The sequence below is a fragment of the Bidens hawaiensis genome, unplaced genomic scaffold (assembly GCF_021521415.1).
Source record: "Bidens hawaiensis isolate Kalapana, Puna unplaced genomic scaffold, B.hawaiensis_p1.1 tig00000055_1, whole genome shotgun sequence".
Lineage (NCBI taxonomy): Eukaryota > Viridiplantae > Streptophyta > Magnoliopsida > Asterales > Asteraceae > Bidens > Bidens hawaiensis.
The window spans coordinates 4,122,549-4,137,771 of NW_027491016.1; the positions used below are offsets into that span (position 1 = coordinate 4,122,549).

General features: G+C 34.8%; 1 protein-coding gene across 1 annotated transcript; it reads right to left on the reverse strand.

Annotated features, from left to right (window-relative positions):
* Positions 1-998: 998 nt before the first annotated feature.
* LOC143627952 (uncharacterized) lies at positions 999-3,798 on the reverse strand. The gene is made up of 4 exons (XM_077097689.1): positions 3,393-3,798; positions 3,124-3,260; positions 2,936-3,013; positions 999-2,223 (listed from the first exon to the last, which is right to left on the reverse strand). The coding sequence occupies exons 1-4, from the start codon at positions 3,796-3,798 to the stop codon at positions 1,144-1,146; spliced, it is 1,701 nt and encodes a 566-aa protein (XP_076953804.1). The 3' UTR covers positions 999-1,143.
* Between the last annotated feature and the right edge of the window lie 11,425 nt (positions 3,799-15,223).

Sequence of the window (15,223 nt, forward strand, 5' to 3'; positions counted from 1 at the left end):
CTAACCTATGCCCAGAAAAAGTTATCCAAATGAAAATACGAAGCAGGGATACATAGCTGAATCTTCAAGCGGAATTGAAAGAACATCTATGGTTGGATCACTTGATGATGATGAATAACTATGGCGATTTGATTGAAAAAAGTTAATGTTGATAACTTGATATTTAGTTTGTTAACAATCCATTTGTTCCCCTCAAGTCCAAACAGCTCCAATCAACTTGACTTTTAAAGGTCAAACATAGTGCTTCCCGAATTCAAAATTGATATGAACTCACAAACACATACAACAATCAACAGCAACAACTACTGAACTCCATTGTACTCAATACTAGTTAAGCATTACCAAGCACCAAATTCTTGTCAAAACTGTATTATTATTCATATTAACAATCAGTTATAAAATCAGTTCAGTTGACCACAACGGTCAAATGACAATTGAGTCATGAGCCATCACTAAACTCTGTGCACCAACAAGAGCCAAAAGGATCAACATAAGGTATTTTAAAATCCCAATAAATTGAATTAAGGGTGAAAATCAGTTAAACAAAACAACCGAACCATCACCAAACTCTCGGTTTTGTTTTTATATTTTCTTAACCGAAAATTAGGTTCGCTTTCTGTTACACTCTTTCCAAACCCGCAGTACACCAGATAAAACTTGGAAAACAAAAAACGCGGAGCGTGGTTAAATGTTAGTTATTTGACTTACGACCCAAATTATATATTTTGACCAAAGTTTCAAACTCAAATTTATCAAGTGATCCACAAATAATTCTACCCCAAGTTATTTATTCTGACAAAAAGTTTAAATCCAAAATTCATAATCACCACAAAAACTTGATGCCCAAATTCATTATTTTAGCCTAAGATAAAATCAAACTCGTACATAAAACTGAAAAAAACCAAAATTTTGGTTTCAGTTCAAGCCCAAACCGACCCATGCACACCTCTAAATTAAATACAGCATACAAATTTTGATAAAACTAATAACTTAGAAGCAGTGAAACCACATATATAACATAATATCAATTATACATAAAAACAATAACTTAGAAGCAAAAGCAGCAAATAAATAATTCTCTGTATCACATACAAAACACATGAAACTAATCCAAAAATGACAAAACCGTTATCCTTTTACAACTCACCCAGATCGCGGTCCCCCTCTACCGCCTCTAAACCGACCACCACCCTTTTGAAATCCCCGTCCACTCCTCCCACCACGATTTGAAAGCCCGTTACCTTTATTAGTATTTTGAGAACTATCACCATTTCCCGCAACAAAAGGTCTCACACCACCATTATTATTTTCCATTTGAGGCCCATTAGGCATTGCAGTTCCTTGTGGTAAGCCCGCAAACACCATTGGCAGGCCCGCTTGTGACTGGTTGAAGTTATTCTGAGGCATATTTGAATTCCAAGATGCAAATGCACCAAAATTTGGAGGAACATTTTGAACAAAGTTATTCGGAAATATCGGGCCCTGTGCCGTGTTAAATTGTGGGTTCGGATAGGGTTGAGGTATAAAGCCCGGTTGCATAAATGTCGGCCCATTTGGAGGAAACCCAATATTTTGTGGCTGCATTGGCGGGAACCCAAATGGCCATACTCCAGCAGGCATCATATTAGGTGCTTGTGCAAACCCATAGGCCCCACTGTTGGGCCCACCGGTAGGCCAAATGTTGGGCCCACCGGTAGGTGCATCAGTAGGCCCATTAAAAGGTCCACTGGTAGATTCATTGTTGGGCCCATTATTAGGCCCACTGGCAGAAGGTTGTTGATCATTTTTCCATTTACCACCGCGGTTCCTTGACTTTTTATCTTTTTTCACACCCGCGTTTTTCTCTCCGTTTAATCCTCGTTTTGCCATTTTCATCTTTCGTTTGTGCTCGGCTTCCTTCTCGTCATCCGAGAACTCCAAATCTTCAGAACATTCTTCGTCATTTTCACCCGACGCGTCATACCCTTTCTTGTAAAGATTATTGTTGTTTAGAACATAATCTGCAAACTCGGGAACAAAAGAGATTAAGCTGCCTTGTTGGATCCCAGTTGGGATTTCGGTTTCTGAGTTGAACCGAACGATATAATAAGGGTTCTTTACGGGTCCAAATATTTCATCCACAACCCCGAGTGGTGAGCGGGTTTCAGTGATCCATAGAATTGAGCCCTCGCTTAACGGGTTATGATTCTCCACTCCTTCTACAACCACTTGAGAGCCCATAATCTATACACATGTAACCAAATATTTAAATTTGTTCGTGTTCGTTTATTAAATATATTTTGTTCATTTAATTGATTAAAGAACGAACATGACCTGTGTTTGTTTATTTGTATTTGTTAATGATCGTTTACATATTCATTGAATTGTTGATTTTCTGACATGACACAAACAGAACATAAAACTCATGGCTTTGGGTTGACTTTAAACAGATTCGGATCAATGACCCGTTTAATGTTTTATTTTTGTAATTATAAAAATGTATGCTTTATATTATAATTTTAATCGACTGTATAATCCTACATCAAAATTCAAATTTTATAAGATTGAAGAAAAATGAGTATCAATCAGAGTTTTATTCTTTAAAAGTATTTATTTTACAATTTATAAAAATTGCTTTTATTGTAACTTATTAGCTTACATATTCATAGTTTCATATCAGCCAGTAGGATGAACAAAAAGACATTCATTTTCTTCGTTCATGACCATTCATTCCATTCCATTAATGTTCATTTGTTTAGAACATCAACAAACGAAAAACACACACATCACTTTCTTACTAAACGAACACGAACAAGAAAATCCATCTGTTGTTTGTGTCATTTTCGTTTTGTTAAAGCTAAACAATCGAACACAAACGACCCCTGTTCATGTTCGTTTACAAGCCTAATCAAGCCTAAATTTAACCAAAACTAACACGATTTATAATTGAGCTTACCAATAACACAGCTCCAACAGGAAGTGTCTGATGATGTGGCTGTATGGTTACGGTCACTGGCGGAACCGGAGGAAGATCCTGCAATCAACAATAAAATATCATATTAAAAAAACAATAACTCACAAAGGGTCTTTATTTTCTCAGATCAAGTCACAAACTCACAATAATAACTTTCTTGTCCAAATTACCTTAACCTCGTTAACCGAACGAATCGGACCTTTCACAATATCACCGCCTTCATCGCCATCACTCCACGCAACCATCGCATCTCCAATCTCCCCTTCCTCCATTTCAACTTCCTCTTTCGCGCTCTCATCGTCTTCATCTTCGTCATCGTCATCAATGCTACTGGCAGACGACGACGAAGAAGAAGAAGATGATGATGATGATGATGATGATGATGATGATGATTCATCCTCCTCACCATCACCATCAGCATCCTCATCTTCATCATCACAATTCTCGACGGAATCATCCGCTACATTCTCATTAACAACCTTAACCGCGTCATCAACAGAAACCTCAGTGTCATCTGTATTACTATTACTATTATTATTATTATTATTATCATTCACAATCTTAACTGCATCACTTACAACCTCGGTGTTATCTGTATCACTTAAACAGACCTTACCAATCTGATCCTGAAAAAAGGAGCCCAAATCATTAAGTGATGAATCAGGGTTCATGACGTCAGCAAGTGATGACTCTGAGTAATCTTCAACCCAGCCGTTCAAGTTTAATAAGGAATCAAGGAAAGAGTCTTCAACTTCTATGAAAGAAGATTGGTCGATTGAGGCGTTTAGTTTCTTGGGTTCAGGTGAAGGTTCAAGTACTGTGGTGTTGTTACGGGCATAACCCATCTGCAAACAAAATTAGGGTTTTGGAGATCATGGTTGCTGGTATGAATATAAAGGGGTTTTAGATATATGCGGGCTTAAACCCTAGCGTCGGCTGCCTAGGTTTTCTTTTCAAACGGAAGGACGAACAACCTATTTATTTATTTCTTTTTTTTTTGTAATTTCTTTTATTTTTTATTTTTTATTTTCTGTTTAACAACTTCCTTAAATACCCTTGCAAATAACCTAAAGTACTCGTACTGAAAATTAATAAAATTGGGAGTCTTTACCCGTATCAGCATTGAATACCAAAACTGAAAATAAAGAAATAAACCATATGTAAAGTTCTTTTATAATCAAGTATTGAATACCATAATATACTTCTCTAAAAAAAACTTATTAAAATGTTTAGACAACATAAACTAAACCAAAGAAGGTTAATATTCGTTTAATCTTTGCTAACGATTGGAAGATATAAGGCAATTCAAGTTTTGAAAAGCCCTCTTAAACCTTGAACGACTTGAAGATAATAAGTACGGGTACGTTGAGTGCTTGGAAATCCTTAAAAAACCTTCATATTCCAAACGGGTACTCAGCATAAAAATACCCGTACCGTTACCCGTTAGTACCGAATACCAAACTCTAAAATCTATTCAGGAAAAAAAACCTCTTCCCTAAAGTGATTTTAAAGTGAATTGTTCTCGATGTTTTACTATTTTTACCTTTTTAATTATAATTTCTTTTGAGATTTTGAGTGATATCGTTATGGTTGATTCTGCCAATTTTAGCAGGTAACATAAACATTTTGTTTGTTGTCCTCTATGGGTCGAACTGATCCTCACAACCCATTTAATTTGGTTTAATATATATGTTTTCGACAAGACTTTGACAAAATTTGATAAATGAGATCTTTTTGTTCAAACACCCCAAGGCCCTAAGGTATTCAATTTTCACCATATTGAGTAGGCTTGTAGGCCGCTTAAGGCTGGCTTCTTCCTTATTTCTAACAATGGTAAGAGTCAGAAATTGCTTAAAGAGATGAATTGGGGCACATCAAGCTATCCATGAGCCCATGTCCTCCCACCATATTACCCGTTGAACCACCAAATAGAAAGCCATAAGACTTAAAACACTTATTAGGATCAAAAAGAGTCTATGTGCATCTAAAACAAAAAAAGAAGGTGATTACTTCCTTGACGCCTTCTCTAGCCCGCACTCTTATTCAAACTTCTTAGACCATGTTTCAAACCAAATTAAGAACACCACACAACTTACCATCCTTACTATTTAAGAAGGCCAATCTCCCAAAGTTTGGACAACTTAAACAACCTAAGCGGAGTCTCGAAAATATTTTGGACCATGGCACAAACTCAGTAACTCACCATTGCCCATGAATCAAATTCTCTGCCACCATATTCTAAGGATATGTTTGGCTGAGATAGTGTCTAACACGGTTTTAGAGGAGGCTAGAAACAAAGACACTAACCATGTACCATAAGTGCAATAGGCATGATATGTTGAGTCATCATCAACTATGGCCAATGACGAGACGGCAATTTGTACATGCATAAACTTTTTGTTACCTTTATTTACGAGTAGTCAAAAGCCAAGGTCAACATCAAATTGTATGTGTAAAAAGTTGGAACTTAGAACTCTATAACAACCTGATAGAAACCAAAAATCTAAAGTCTTGAAATTAAGATAACAGCCACATTCGAGAGAGGCTTGATCTCCAATTACAAGGTTAAAGAACCTTAATTCTAATAAACATAAACATCCACAACTAATACAACAAAGATAACCATATTGATACTAAACCTAATTGACAGTTCTAGAACAAAACCGGTCCACTAATTTCTGCTTAAATTGTTCCCGCTTGTTTGGTAACATGGTTTTAGGCGGGAATAGATTCTAAGGGACCAGGTACGTATCACAACCCCTTATACATCACAGCCTCTCCTTATACATGTTTTTAACAAATATGGTTTAAATAGCGGGATTATCTATCTGATTTGTGCTTATATATCCAAGTTAAGTTCGATACAAGCTTAGAGTCACTATTAGAAAAAACACCTTTAATGACACGCAATGTGTGTCATTAAAGGGTACAGATGACACACAAATGCGTGTCAATGATAGCCTAATCATAAAATGAATATGACATGCATCTACGTGTCATGTTTTATGACACTCATTCATGACTCGCAATTACGACATATATCTATGACATGGTTTATGCGTGTCATGGTTTTAGGTGTTTTAAAAAAATATATTTATACCCATATAATAAATATATTATTTATCTATTAATATTTTTTGTAATTACTCTACATTAATGACAACTAAATTCTCACAACACAAATAAAATGCATAAATAGAAAAACAATCAATTTTATAAATTAATCATCCTTTGTCAAATTTTACAAAAAGTATACTTCAGGATTGGATTACACAACAAAATAAACGAAATCAAACTCTATTGACCCATAATTAGCTAATTGCCTTTTCTAATCATCCTAAAGTTTGTATATGATAATTTGTGTGTTAACCTTTATGAAAATCAACCTGCAAGAAAAACATAAAGAACATAAAATATGGAGATATTTAAAAGAGGGAGCAAATAATGAAATGTGAAATAGTAGTAATCTTTCATTTTTTCAATAAAATATAAACAGATTCCTTCTAGCCTCATTTGCTTACATATGTATAAAGACAAGTCAAACAAAACAAAACGACTAAAGCTATATCTAACTCATACATAAACAAACAAATAAAAAATAATGTACTCTTAATAAGCTAACCATTCAAAATTTTAGCTTCTGCTTCTAACACCATGCTTTGAGATGTCTCATCGCAATTAAAAAAATGACCACATTTATTAACCGGTTAAAACTTGGACAAAAGAAAATCAAGAGTCACTAAAATGTATTCAAATTCCTAAAGCATAGGCTATTATTTTAACCATATTACAAAACTCAGAAATATGCATGCACTAAATTAAGCAGTCCTCGCCTTCAGAATATTGAAAACACGCAACTCTCATGTAAACATAAGAAAGCAATAGATAATTTAATCATATAAAATTCAAACTAATCACAAGTATGCATCAAGAATAATATTAAAGCATAAAGTAATCATCTTTAATGTCTAGCACATCATGAACATGTATAAAACAGTAAAGTTTAAATAACTCAAATAAAAAGATTCATATATGGTAATTTGTAGTATTTCAATGATAATAAGTTCTCACCCCAATCGACTGAAAACAAGCTTTGCGTGTTGGTCAACAACCTCTAACGGAGTTCTGCTGTTACATGAAATACTATGTTAAAAATTGATTAAAATACCGGTTCTAATAAGCAATTTGTACTTGAAGGAGCTTACATCATTTGGGGTAATATGTTTCTCGCTCAGAAGTTCAAGTAATATAGCACAGAAGCTGTAAATTAAACCTTCTGATGTCACTATCTAATACCTGCCAAACAACAAAAATAGCCTGTGTTAATTTTACCTACAAAATGTATTTTAACTATTTATTTTATGATGAAAGTGTTAAAAAATATTCTGGGGGGCTGAAACTTAAGTCTATTTCATAGCTTGTTATCTGGTATATTCGCCATTAGGCCAAAAGACAAGAGCCTCTGTAAGTACTAAGGTCGGGATACATAGCCCGTCTTTTGCTGCTGCAGTAGTCTATAGCTTGTGCCAGATACAGAGCAACCCGTAACCGCATTGCACATTTTAACGGTTGGCTTTCCACTAAATTAAGTTATACAGTATAAGTTGCGAAAATTTTGCAATGAGAATTGATAAATAACAGACAACAAAATAGATGTTTGGCTAAAGTTTCATGAGGCATGAATTCTGCCACTAGCAATCTTTCATATCCGTGTATGCAACGCCCCAACAAACTGACTAGTCTTTGGCTCCTACGTTGTCCTATAGCTTTTGCTTCATCATAACTAACCCAATTACCATGTAATTAATTATTTTGTTTACTACTTATGATGCGTATGCACAACATCAAAGTGAAAACACATAACAAGATTAACCACCCAAATCAACAAAAACCATAATTAGATTATGTTTTTCATTCCACGGCTAATTGATTTAAGAAACGAATTAATAGAAACACAAAATCCGACAGAGACAGATGGATATTAGGTGAAGTACCAAGCATCCGCTAGCATCAGCATTCAATTTCAGCATATAGAACAGTAAATTTGGTTTTTGCAAGCAATTAATTGAAAGCAAAACAGTCCAATAACAGTAGAACAAGGTAAAATTGAAGTCATATACCTCAAATTAGACACTGATTCAATGACATACAAAAATAAGTGCTATGAATCTTCTAATTTTTTATTAATATGACTTTTTCTTTATGACACGCGCATTTGAGTGTCATAAACCACTGCGTGTCACTGTGCGCATGTCATTAAAGGTCATTTTTCTAGTAGTGATTAGATGATACATAAGCCACGATCACGTAAATAATGAATATCTATTAGTTAACTATCACCATAAACAAAGTTTAGCATTTACCTATTCATTATAAACATGACTTTGGGCAGTGGCGGAGCCACATAGTTATGACCGGGTTCGACCGAACCCGGTAAATTTTTGATTTTATATGTAATCTATAGATACGTATTTACGAGCGAACCCATATTTTTTCGTCGAGCGAACCCAGTATCCTTTTAAAAAAATATTCGAACCCATAAAAAAAGCCCAAAGTTATTAATAAAATGGGTTAATAAGCCCAACCCAATTAACAATCTTAAACATAATACCTAAATAGAAATTAAAAAAAAAACAAAAGAAGAAGAAGAAGAAGCAGCCAAAGACATGGACGAATGGACGATTCAGTTTCTTGCATACAGGTCTGACTATCACCTTTGACCTCCTGGCTCCTTCTACCTTTGTCAATCGGAAATTGCGCGCTAGTTGCCGGTTCCAGTTGCCTTGGTCACCTCTTCAGACTTCATCCCCTTCAGACTTCATCCCCTTTAGGTGTATGTTTTTATGTTTGTGGTCTGTGAATAGTTTAAGAGTTATATAGTAAAAACAAACAAAGATATCCATTTTATTATATAGCTATAAATTAAGCATTCATTCTAGTGTATTTTTGAAACAATTCATATTATATTATTACATGAGGACATATTTATTTGTATAATTGTATTTCTTTGTCCACAATTTAATTAAAAAAAATTTTAAACGGATCAACAACGGTCAATTGACTCTTGCTTGGATTGTTTCAAGTGTTTGAGGTTTCAATCGATCATTCGATCCGTACCTCACAACGACTCTTTCTTTGATTTTGATTTTTAAATAGTCAAATCAAGTATGAGTAAGAAAAAAAAAGGTTAGCTTTTACTTTTTGTTTGATTATATATGTTAATTATCATTTATAATTACAATTATATTTATGTTTATCGTTTACAATTATGTTTGAATAGAATTATGTGTTGGATGTTGCTTACTAGTATGTTTTGAATTTGTGCATTTAGGGATATTCATAGTTTTTTTAAAAGTGCGCCGACCAATTTTGGTTCTTCGTCTTCAAATGCCATTCCTCAAAAAATAGATTTGAATGCTCTTTCATGGGATCCATCCGAACGAAAGCCAATATCATCTTATCACCCTAGTCAAAAGGATGAAATTAGACGAACATATTTAGTTAGAGGTTCGTGCCAACCAATGTTAGACGAATTTCCACAAACAATAATTTATGGTGAAGCAAGGCGTTTTCGTTCGAAATGGTATGAAAATTATAATAACTAGTTGGAATATAGTGAAAAGACGGATAGGGTATATTGCTTTTTTTGTTACTTATTCAAAGAGATTGACGAGCCTTAACGAGCTTCCAATACATGGTGATATTGTATTTTATTGAATGTTGGCGATGTATTTCTGTTATGATGGTAATATTGCATTTTATTTGTTTGACCAAATGACCGATCCAACCCGACCTATTTAGACCCGAAAACTTGACGTCGGAAAAAATCGAGTTATGAAAAATCTTGAACCCATAACAAGAAATTCTTGGCTCCGTCACTGACTTTAGGATCACCTATGCTATAGTCTTTTCTCCATATAACTTTAGAAGTTATAATCCACTTAAGACAATATTGACTTTTTTGATTTTCTTATATTCCAAAACAAAAAAAAATAGATAAAATAACAAGCAAACAAACAAAAACACCTCCATACACTTTACACCTAAAAAGCTTCCATTAATGCAACTGTCTACAACCATTTATCATCCCCAAATTCAACTTACACTTACACTTGCCCTTCCAATGGGTTGCTGTTTAACCACCACCGCCAACCACCGTCATGCACCCAAACCACCACCGCCGCCGCCGCCATTTGAAGAAGAAACAGTTAAAGAAGTCCTGTCCGAAACCCCCATAGTACTCCCCAAACCCCAACAACCTCAAACTCTACTTCACCCGCAGGAACACAAACCTCAAACCATCGAACTTCAAGAAAATGTGTCCGAGGTTTCGGAAACATGTAGTTACAGTTACAGTGAGAGCTTCTCTGCTGCAACGACGGTGACAGTGGCAGAAGACGGTGAGGTTACACAGAAGGTGAAGACCAAGTCGCCGCCGGCGAAAAGGGTCGCCGGAAAACGTGTGATTGGATATTCCGGCGAACTTGTAAGGAAGGAAAGAGGCAGTAAACCTTTGGGTAGAAAGCAAATGGCTCCGGCACCGGAGATAAAACGACGGACGGCGACAAACCTACCACGCTGCCGGAATGTGGGGTTGACTAATGATGGCCGGAGATCAAGGTCGCCGGCGGTGGGTCGAGAAAGACGTCAACGTCGGAATGCGTTGCCGGTGAAGGGGGTGGAGAGTGGAGGAAAGAGTACGGTGAAAGTGGCCGGCGACGGTGGTGTATCGCCGGAGGTGGAACCGCCGGAGAGTGAGTCGTTAGAAAACCCTCTTGTTTCGTTGGAGTGCTTTATTTTCTTGTAGTGTTTTGTTTTTGTGTAATGCCGGTTAGGGTACGGTAGTTTGTCGTTAAAAACAATTTAGGTTAATCTAAATGTTTAGAAGTAGTATAGTTTGCCGATAAGTAAATTCATTGAATTTAAGTATTTAAGAAAAAAAAAATCTAAAGATGTCATTACATTTTGGAATGACTACTTTTTTGTGTATTAGGTTATCGCACTCCATAAATTTGGAGAACTTTGTTGCTTAACTCTGGCGATACTATATTGTCTTAATTGTGTTCGTGCTGACATCAGAGTTTGACTTGGGCATTCTCTAGAAAAAACATAGTTTCGGTTACCACTTGACAGTCGTCATGGCACCACAATAGCAAAACTCTTTGGCGTAACACACGGTGGGAGGAAGCCCCGATAGGAATCAGGATTCGAACTGGCAATCTCTCAAGTTCTAGCTTAAATTCTTTGTTGCCATAATCCACTAAAAATGACACAAGTAAATATCGAACTTGAATCTTCACTGGATAACCCAAGTGTATTACTAACTATAAATTAACAGAGGGTTAACAATGCTATTTGTAATGTACCATAAGTATGAACTCCTACAAATATGAATCTTCAAACTATTAACTTCCTTATTATAATAGCATTCTTTTTTTTAGTAAAGAAGAAAGGAAAACTAAACAACGTAATGAATTCAATTTCAATTTCTATAGAAGCTGTCGTTTATAAATAAGTTATTAAAGAACCTTATATCAAAAAATTGTGATGTAAATTTTGTTTTGGTTGTTTTTTATTTTTCTTTATTGCCCATTGTTAGAAAAGTTTGAAGAGGTACACATTAGCCATTAACATGCTACAAAGCGTCTACAATTCATTATACTCTTTATGTTCATTGAAATGTCGCTCTCAACTTCTCAACATACAGTCATACATTTTCATTCCCTAAAATTTATATTTTAAACGCATATCAATTTATAAAAACTAAAATAATACATATTATGACAATATACATGACTAAAAACATAGTTTTGATAAAGTGGAAAATACAAAAGTTAGACAATATACATGATTATTTTATAGACATCAATATCTATCTGTATATTCTAATAAAGTTTTATTAGGATCACTAATACCACGTGCCGTATTCATATTTTATCTTGTATAAGATACATATATTTGACTTTGCAAAATACATACACACAGAGCAGGCTCTCAAAGAGGGTTGGGTGGTCGACGGCCCCCGACCTGACAGACCGCTAGGTCTAATTTTTTTGAAAAAAAAACAATTTTATATATTTTTATGAAAACAGTATGTATAGTTAATGTTCAAGCTCAATTAAACAATCACTGGTTTGGTATAATGGTAAAGGGACATGACTCCCATCTAAAAGGTTGTGGATTCTCTAGTCCCACTTGAGACAATGTTTAAGCCTATTTCGATATAAAAAAATTCTTACACAACCAAAATCATAACCAAATAGGCCAATTTAAAAATTAAATTGTTTAAACCTAACAAAAACTCATTTTACTTAGACCATTTTTTTTCCCCTTTAGCCAAAAAAAATTTTAACCATTTTTGGATAAGACCCTAACACACACACATATGCAATCTACATATTTTTTTATTCATTTGGTTTTGGAAATTATTAATAATTAACATATAAAAACGAATGCAAAAATTAAAATAAAAAAAATAGTGTTTAAAAGTGGTTTTCATAAGTTTCAAGTTAAATTTAGTTTTTGTTCGTGAGAAAAATAAAAACCTTCTTACTATATATATCCAATACACCAATATCATATTGCAGTGTTATATATGAAGTTTTAGTGTGTGCAGCCTAAATGCAAAGACGGATCTATGAAGGTCTCAGGAGTCAGGAGTGTTCGAACTACCCCTCAACTTTCTTGATCAAATATAAAAAAGTTAGTGCAATTTTTTTCTTTATTTTATGTATAAGATACATAAGAGCAAATATTAGGATAACGCCAAATTCAAAACTTTTTTATAATAACTTTAAGATGTTCTTCTATATCATCACTATTATCACGTTTGTATGAAAACTAGTTTTTCTATCCGGCGTGTTGCGTCGGGACAGCTGGCAAAACCCCAGTATTGAAACCCGGGTGTTGGTAAAACCCGAGCATTACGAATATAAGTTGACACGAATTCAGTCAATACCAACTTAAGGTACCAGAATTAAAACAAAAGAGTCGGTAAAACTCGGGCGTTGCATGGTGAGTCGGTAAAACCTGGCGTTGTTGATTTCGGGATTTGTGGCGGTAAATCGACACAAATTTAATCTGTTTCGATTACGTTCGTTACGATACTGAAAATACGAAAAAAAAACTTAGGCCACATGAACCAATAATATACTAGCGACACCAAACTTTCAATTTATATATATCAGATAATTCACGTCGTAATAAAGTACAACAAGGCCGCGTATACAAAGAGTGATATCACGTGCTTATTCAAGTAATTCTTTATGACCATGACAATGAAAAACACTAACATCATAATGAAGTGTTCTAAGGGAGCGTACATGTTTGTGCACAAATAGTTGTATCACATGCTTTACCGCATATAAATTAAATAACCATCACGGATACGTAGTAATGCTTAGTTATTATTGCTAGTAGCAAGTTTTATCTACCAAAGAAAAAGTAAAACATCGCCAAGTATTGAGTAAAAGGATAAAAAATTACAAATAAAGTAATAAACAAAGTTACAAGTTATATGGTTAACCTAATAAATGATCAAACATAATTATCATAGATTTACACTTAATATTCGAAAAAATTACAAATTTTGTTCTTTTGAATATACAAAATTATGAATTGGATCCTTTTTGAAAATGAGTTTCACTATTTATCCTTTATTGGCATGTTTTGCTCGATTTTTGTCCTTTAAACTAACCGATCATCCAATAATCCAGTTAAGTCTTAGCATGTGACAATTATGTGAGGGCAAAAAGGGTAATTTCCAACCTTTACTATTATTAATGTTACATTATTTTTTGTTGTTATTATTATTATATAAAAAGTTTAACATTATATTTAGAGATTGTGGGCCCCATTATTTTCATTTTCAATTTCTTTAAATAATTATCATCTTCATCAAATCATTAACTTCACCAAAACCTAACCCACCACCACAAACTCCTGCCACCATCTGCCACCACACACCACCTCGACCATGATCTTTATCTTCATCGAACCCCTTTCCCCCGAGACTTGTAAAACTCCGAACCTGAACTATCAGTTTCCGATTAACTTCAAGCTGAGGAACAACAATCCACGTCTAATTTCTCAATTAACTTCACGCTGCCGGAGACTGTTAACGGTGGATCTGGAAAACCCTAGCTCATTAGGCACTACAGAGGAGTACGGCGGAGGCCGTGGGGGAAGTACGCTGCGGAGATCCGAGATCCGAAACGGAGCGAGAGTGTGGTTAGGGACGTTTGATACCGGCGTTGAAGCAGCAAAGGCTTATGATAGAGCGGCGTTTCAAATGCGTGGTTCTAAAGCCATTCTTAATTTCCCGTTAGATAATGGGAGCTCAACGGAAGTGATGGCCGGAGTAAGTGAGAGTGAAACCCTAACTGACGGCCGAAAAGAAGGAGAAATGGGAGTGAGATGGTGGTGGTTGTAAAGAAGGAGAGGATGATGGAGACTGTTAGTTTGCCGTTAACGCCGTCAAGTTGTTTGGAGATCATGGTCGAGTAAAATAGATAGTGTGGTGGTGGGTTAGGGTTTAATGATGGGGGAAAGGGGTTCGAGGAAGATGAAGATCATGGTAGATGTGGTGTGCGGTAAGCGGTAGTGGCAGATGGTGGCAGGAGTTCGTGGTGGCGGTGGTGGTGGGTTAGGGTTTGGTTGAAGTTAATGGTTTGATGAAGATGATAATGATTTAAAGAAATTGAAAATGAAAATGAAAATAATGGGGCCCACAATCTCTAAATATAATATTAAACTTTTTATATAATAATAATAACAACAAAAAGTAATGGAATAATAATAATAATAATAATAATAAAGGTTGAAAATTACCTTTTTGCCCTCACATGATTGTCACATGCCAAGACTTAACTTGATTATTGGATGACCGTTAGTTTAAAGGACAAAAATCGAACGAAACATACAAATAAAGGATAAAGAGTGAAACTCATTTTCAAAAAGAACCGAATCCATAATTTTGTATATTCAAAAGGACAAAATTTGTAATTTTTTCCTTAATATTCACTTGTTTTCGCTCACAAGTCACAAGAAACGTGTGTTTCCTTATCTCATTCATAATCATCCATTTGAACGAAATGGAGTGGAAATAAAACGAAAATCTATGATAACTATGTAGCCGAGATTGTTTTTACCGACGAAACTAAATATCAGGAATATATTATTTAGAAACAATGGATAAACCTTGAATGAACCCAAAGACATTTACAAATGTCATTATTTATTATCATCTTATCACAAATTATTATCATCGCT

Excerpts from the sequence above, each read along its gene's own strand:
- LOC143627952 (XM_077097689.1), bottom strand. The coding sequence starts at position 3,798 with ATGGGTTATGCCCGTAACAACACCACAGTACTTGAACCTTCACCTGAA. Across the intron at positions 3,261-3,392 it reads GGATGATTCCGTCGAGAATT|ATGAAGACGATGAGAGCGCG; the intron begins GTGATGATGAAG and ends ACGATGACGAAG. Across the intron at positions 3,014-3,123 it reads GTTCGGTTAACGAGGTTAAG|GATCTTCCTCCGGTTCCGCC; the intron begins GTAATTTGGACA and ends TGTTGATTGCAG.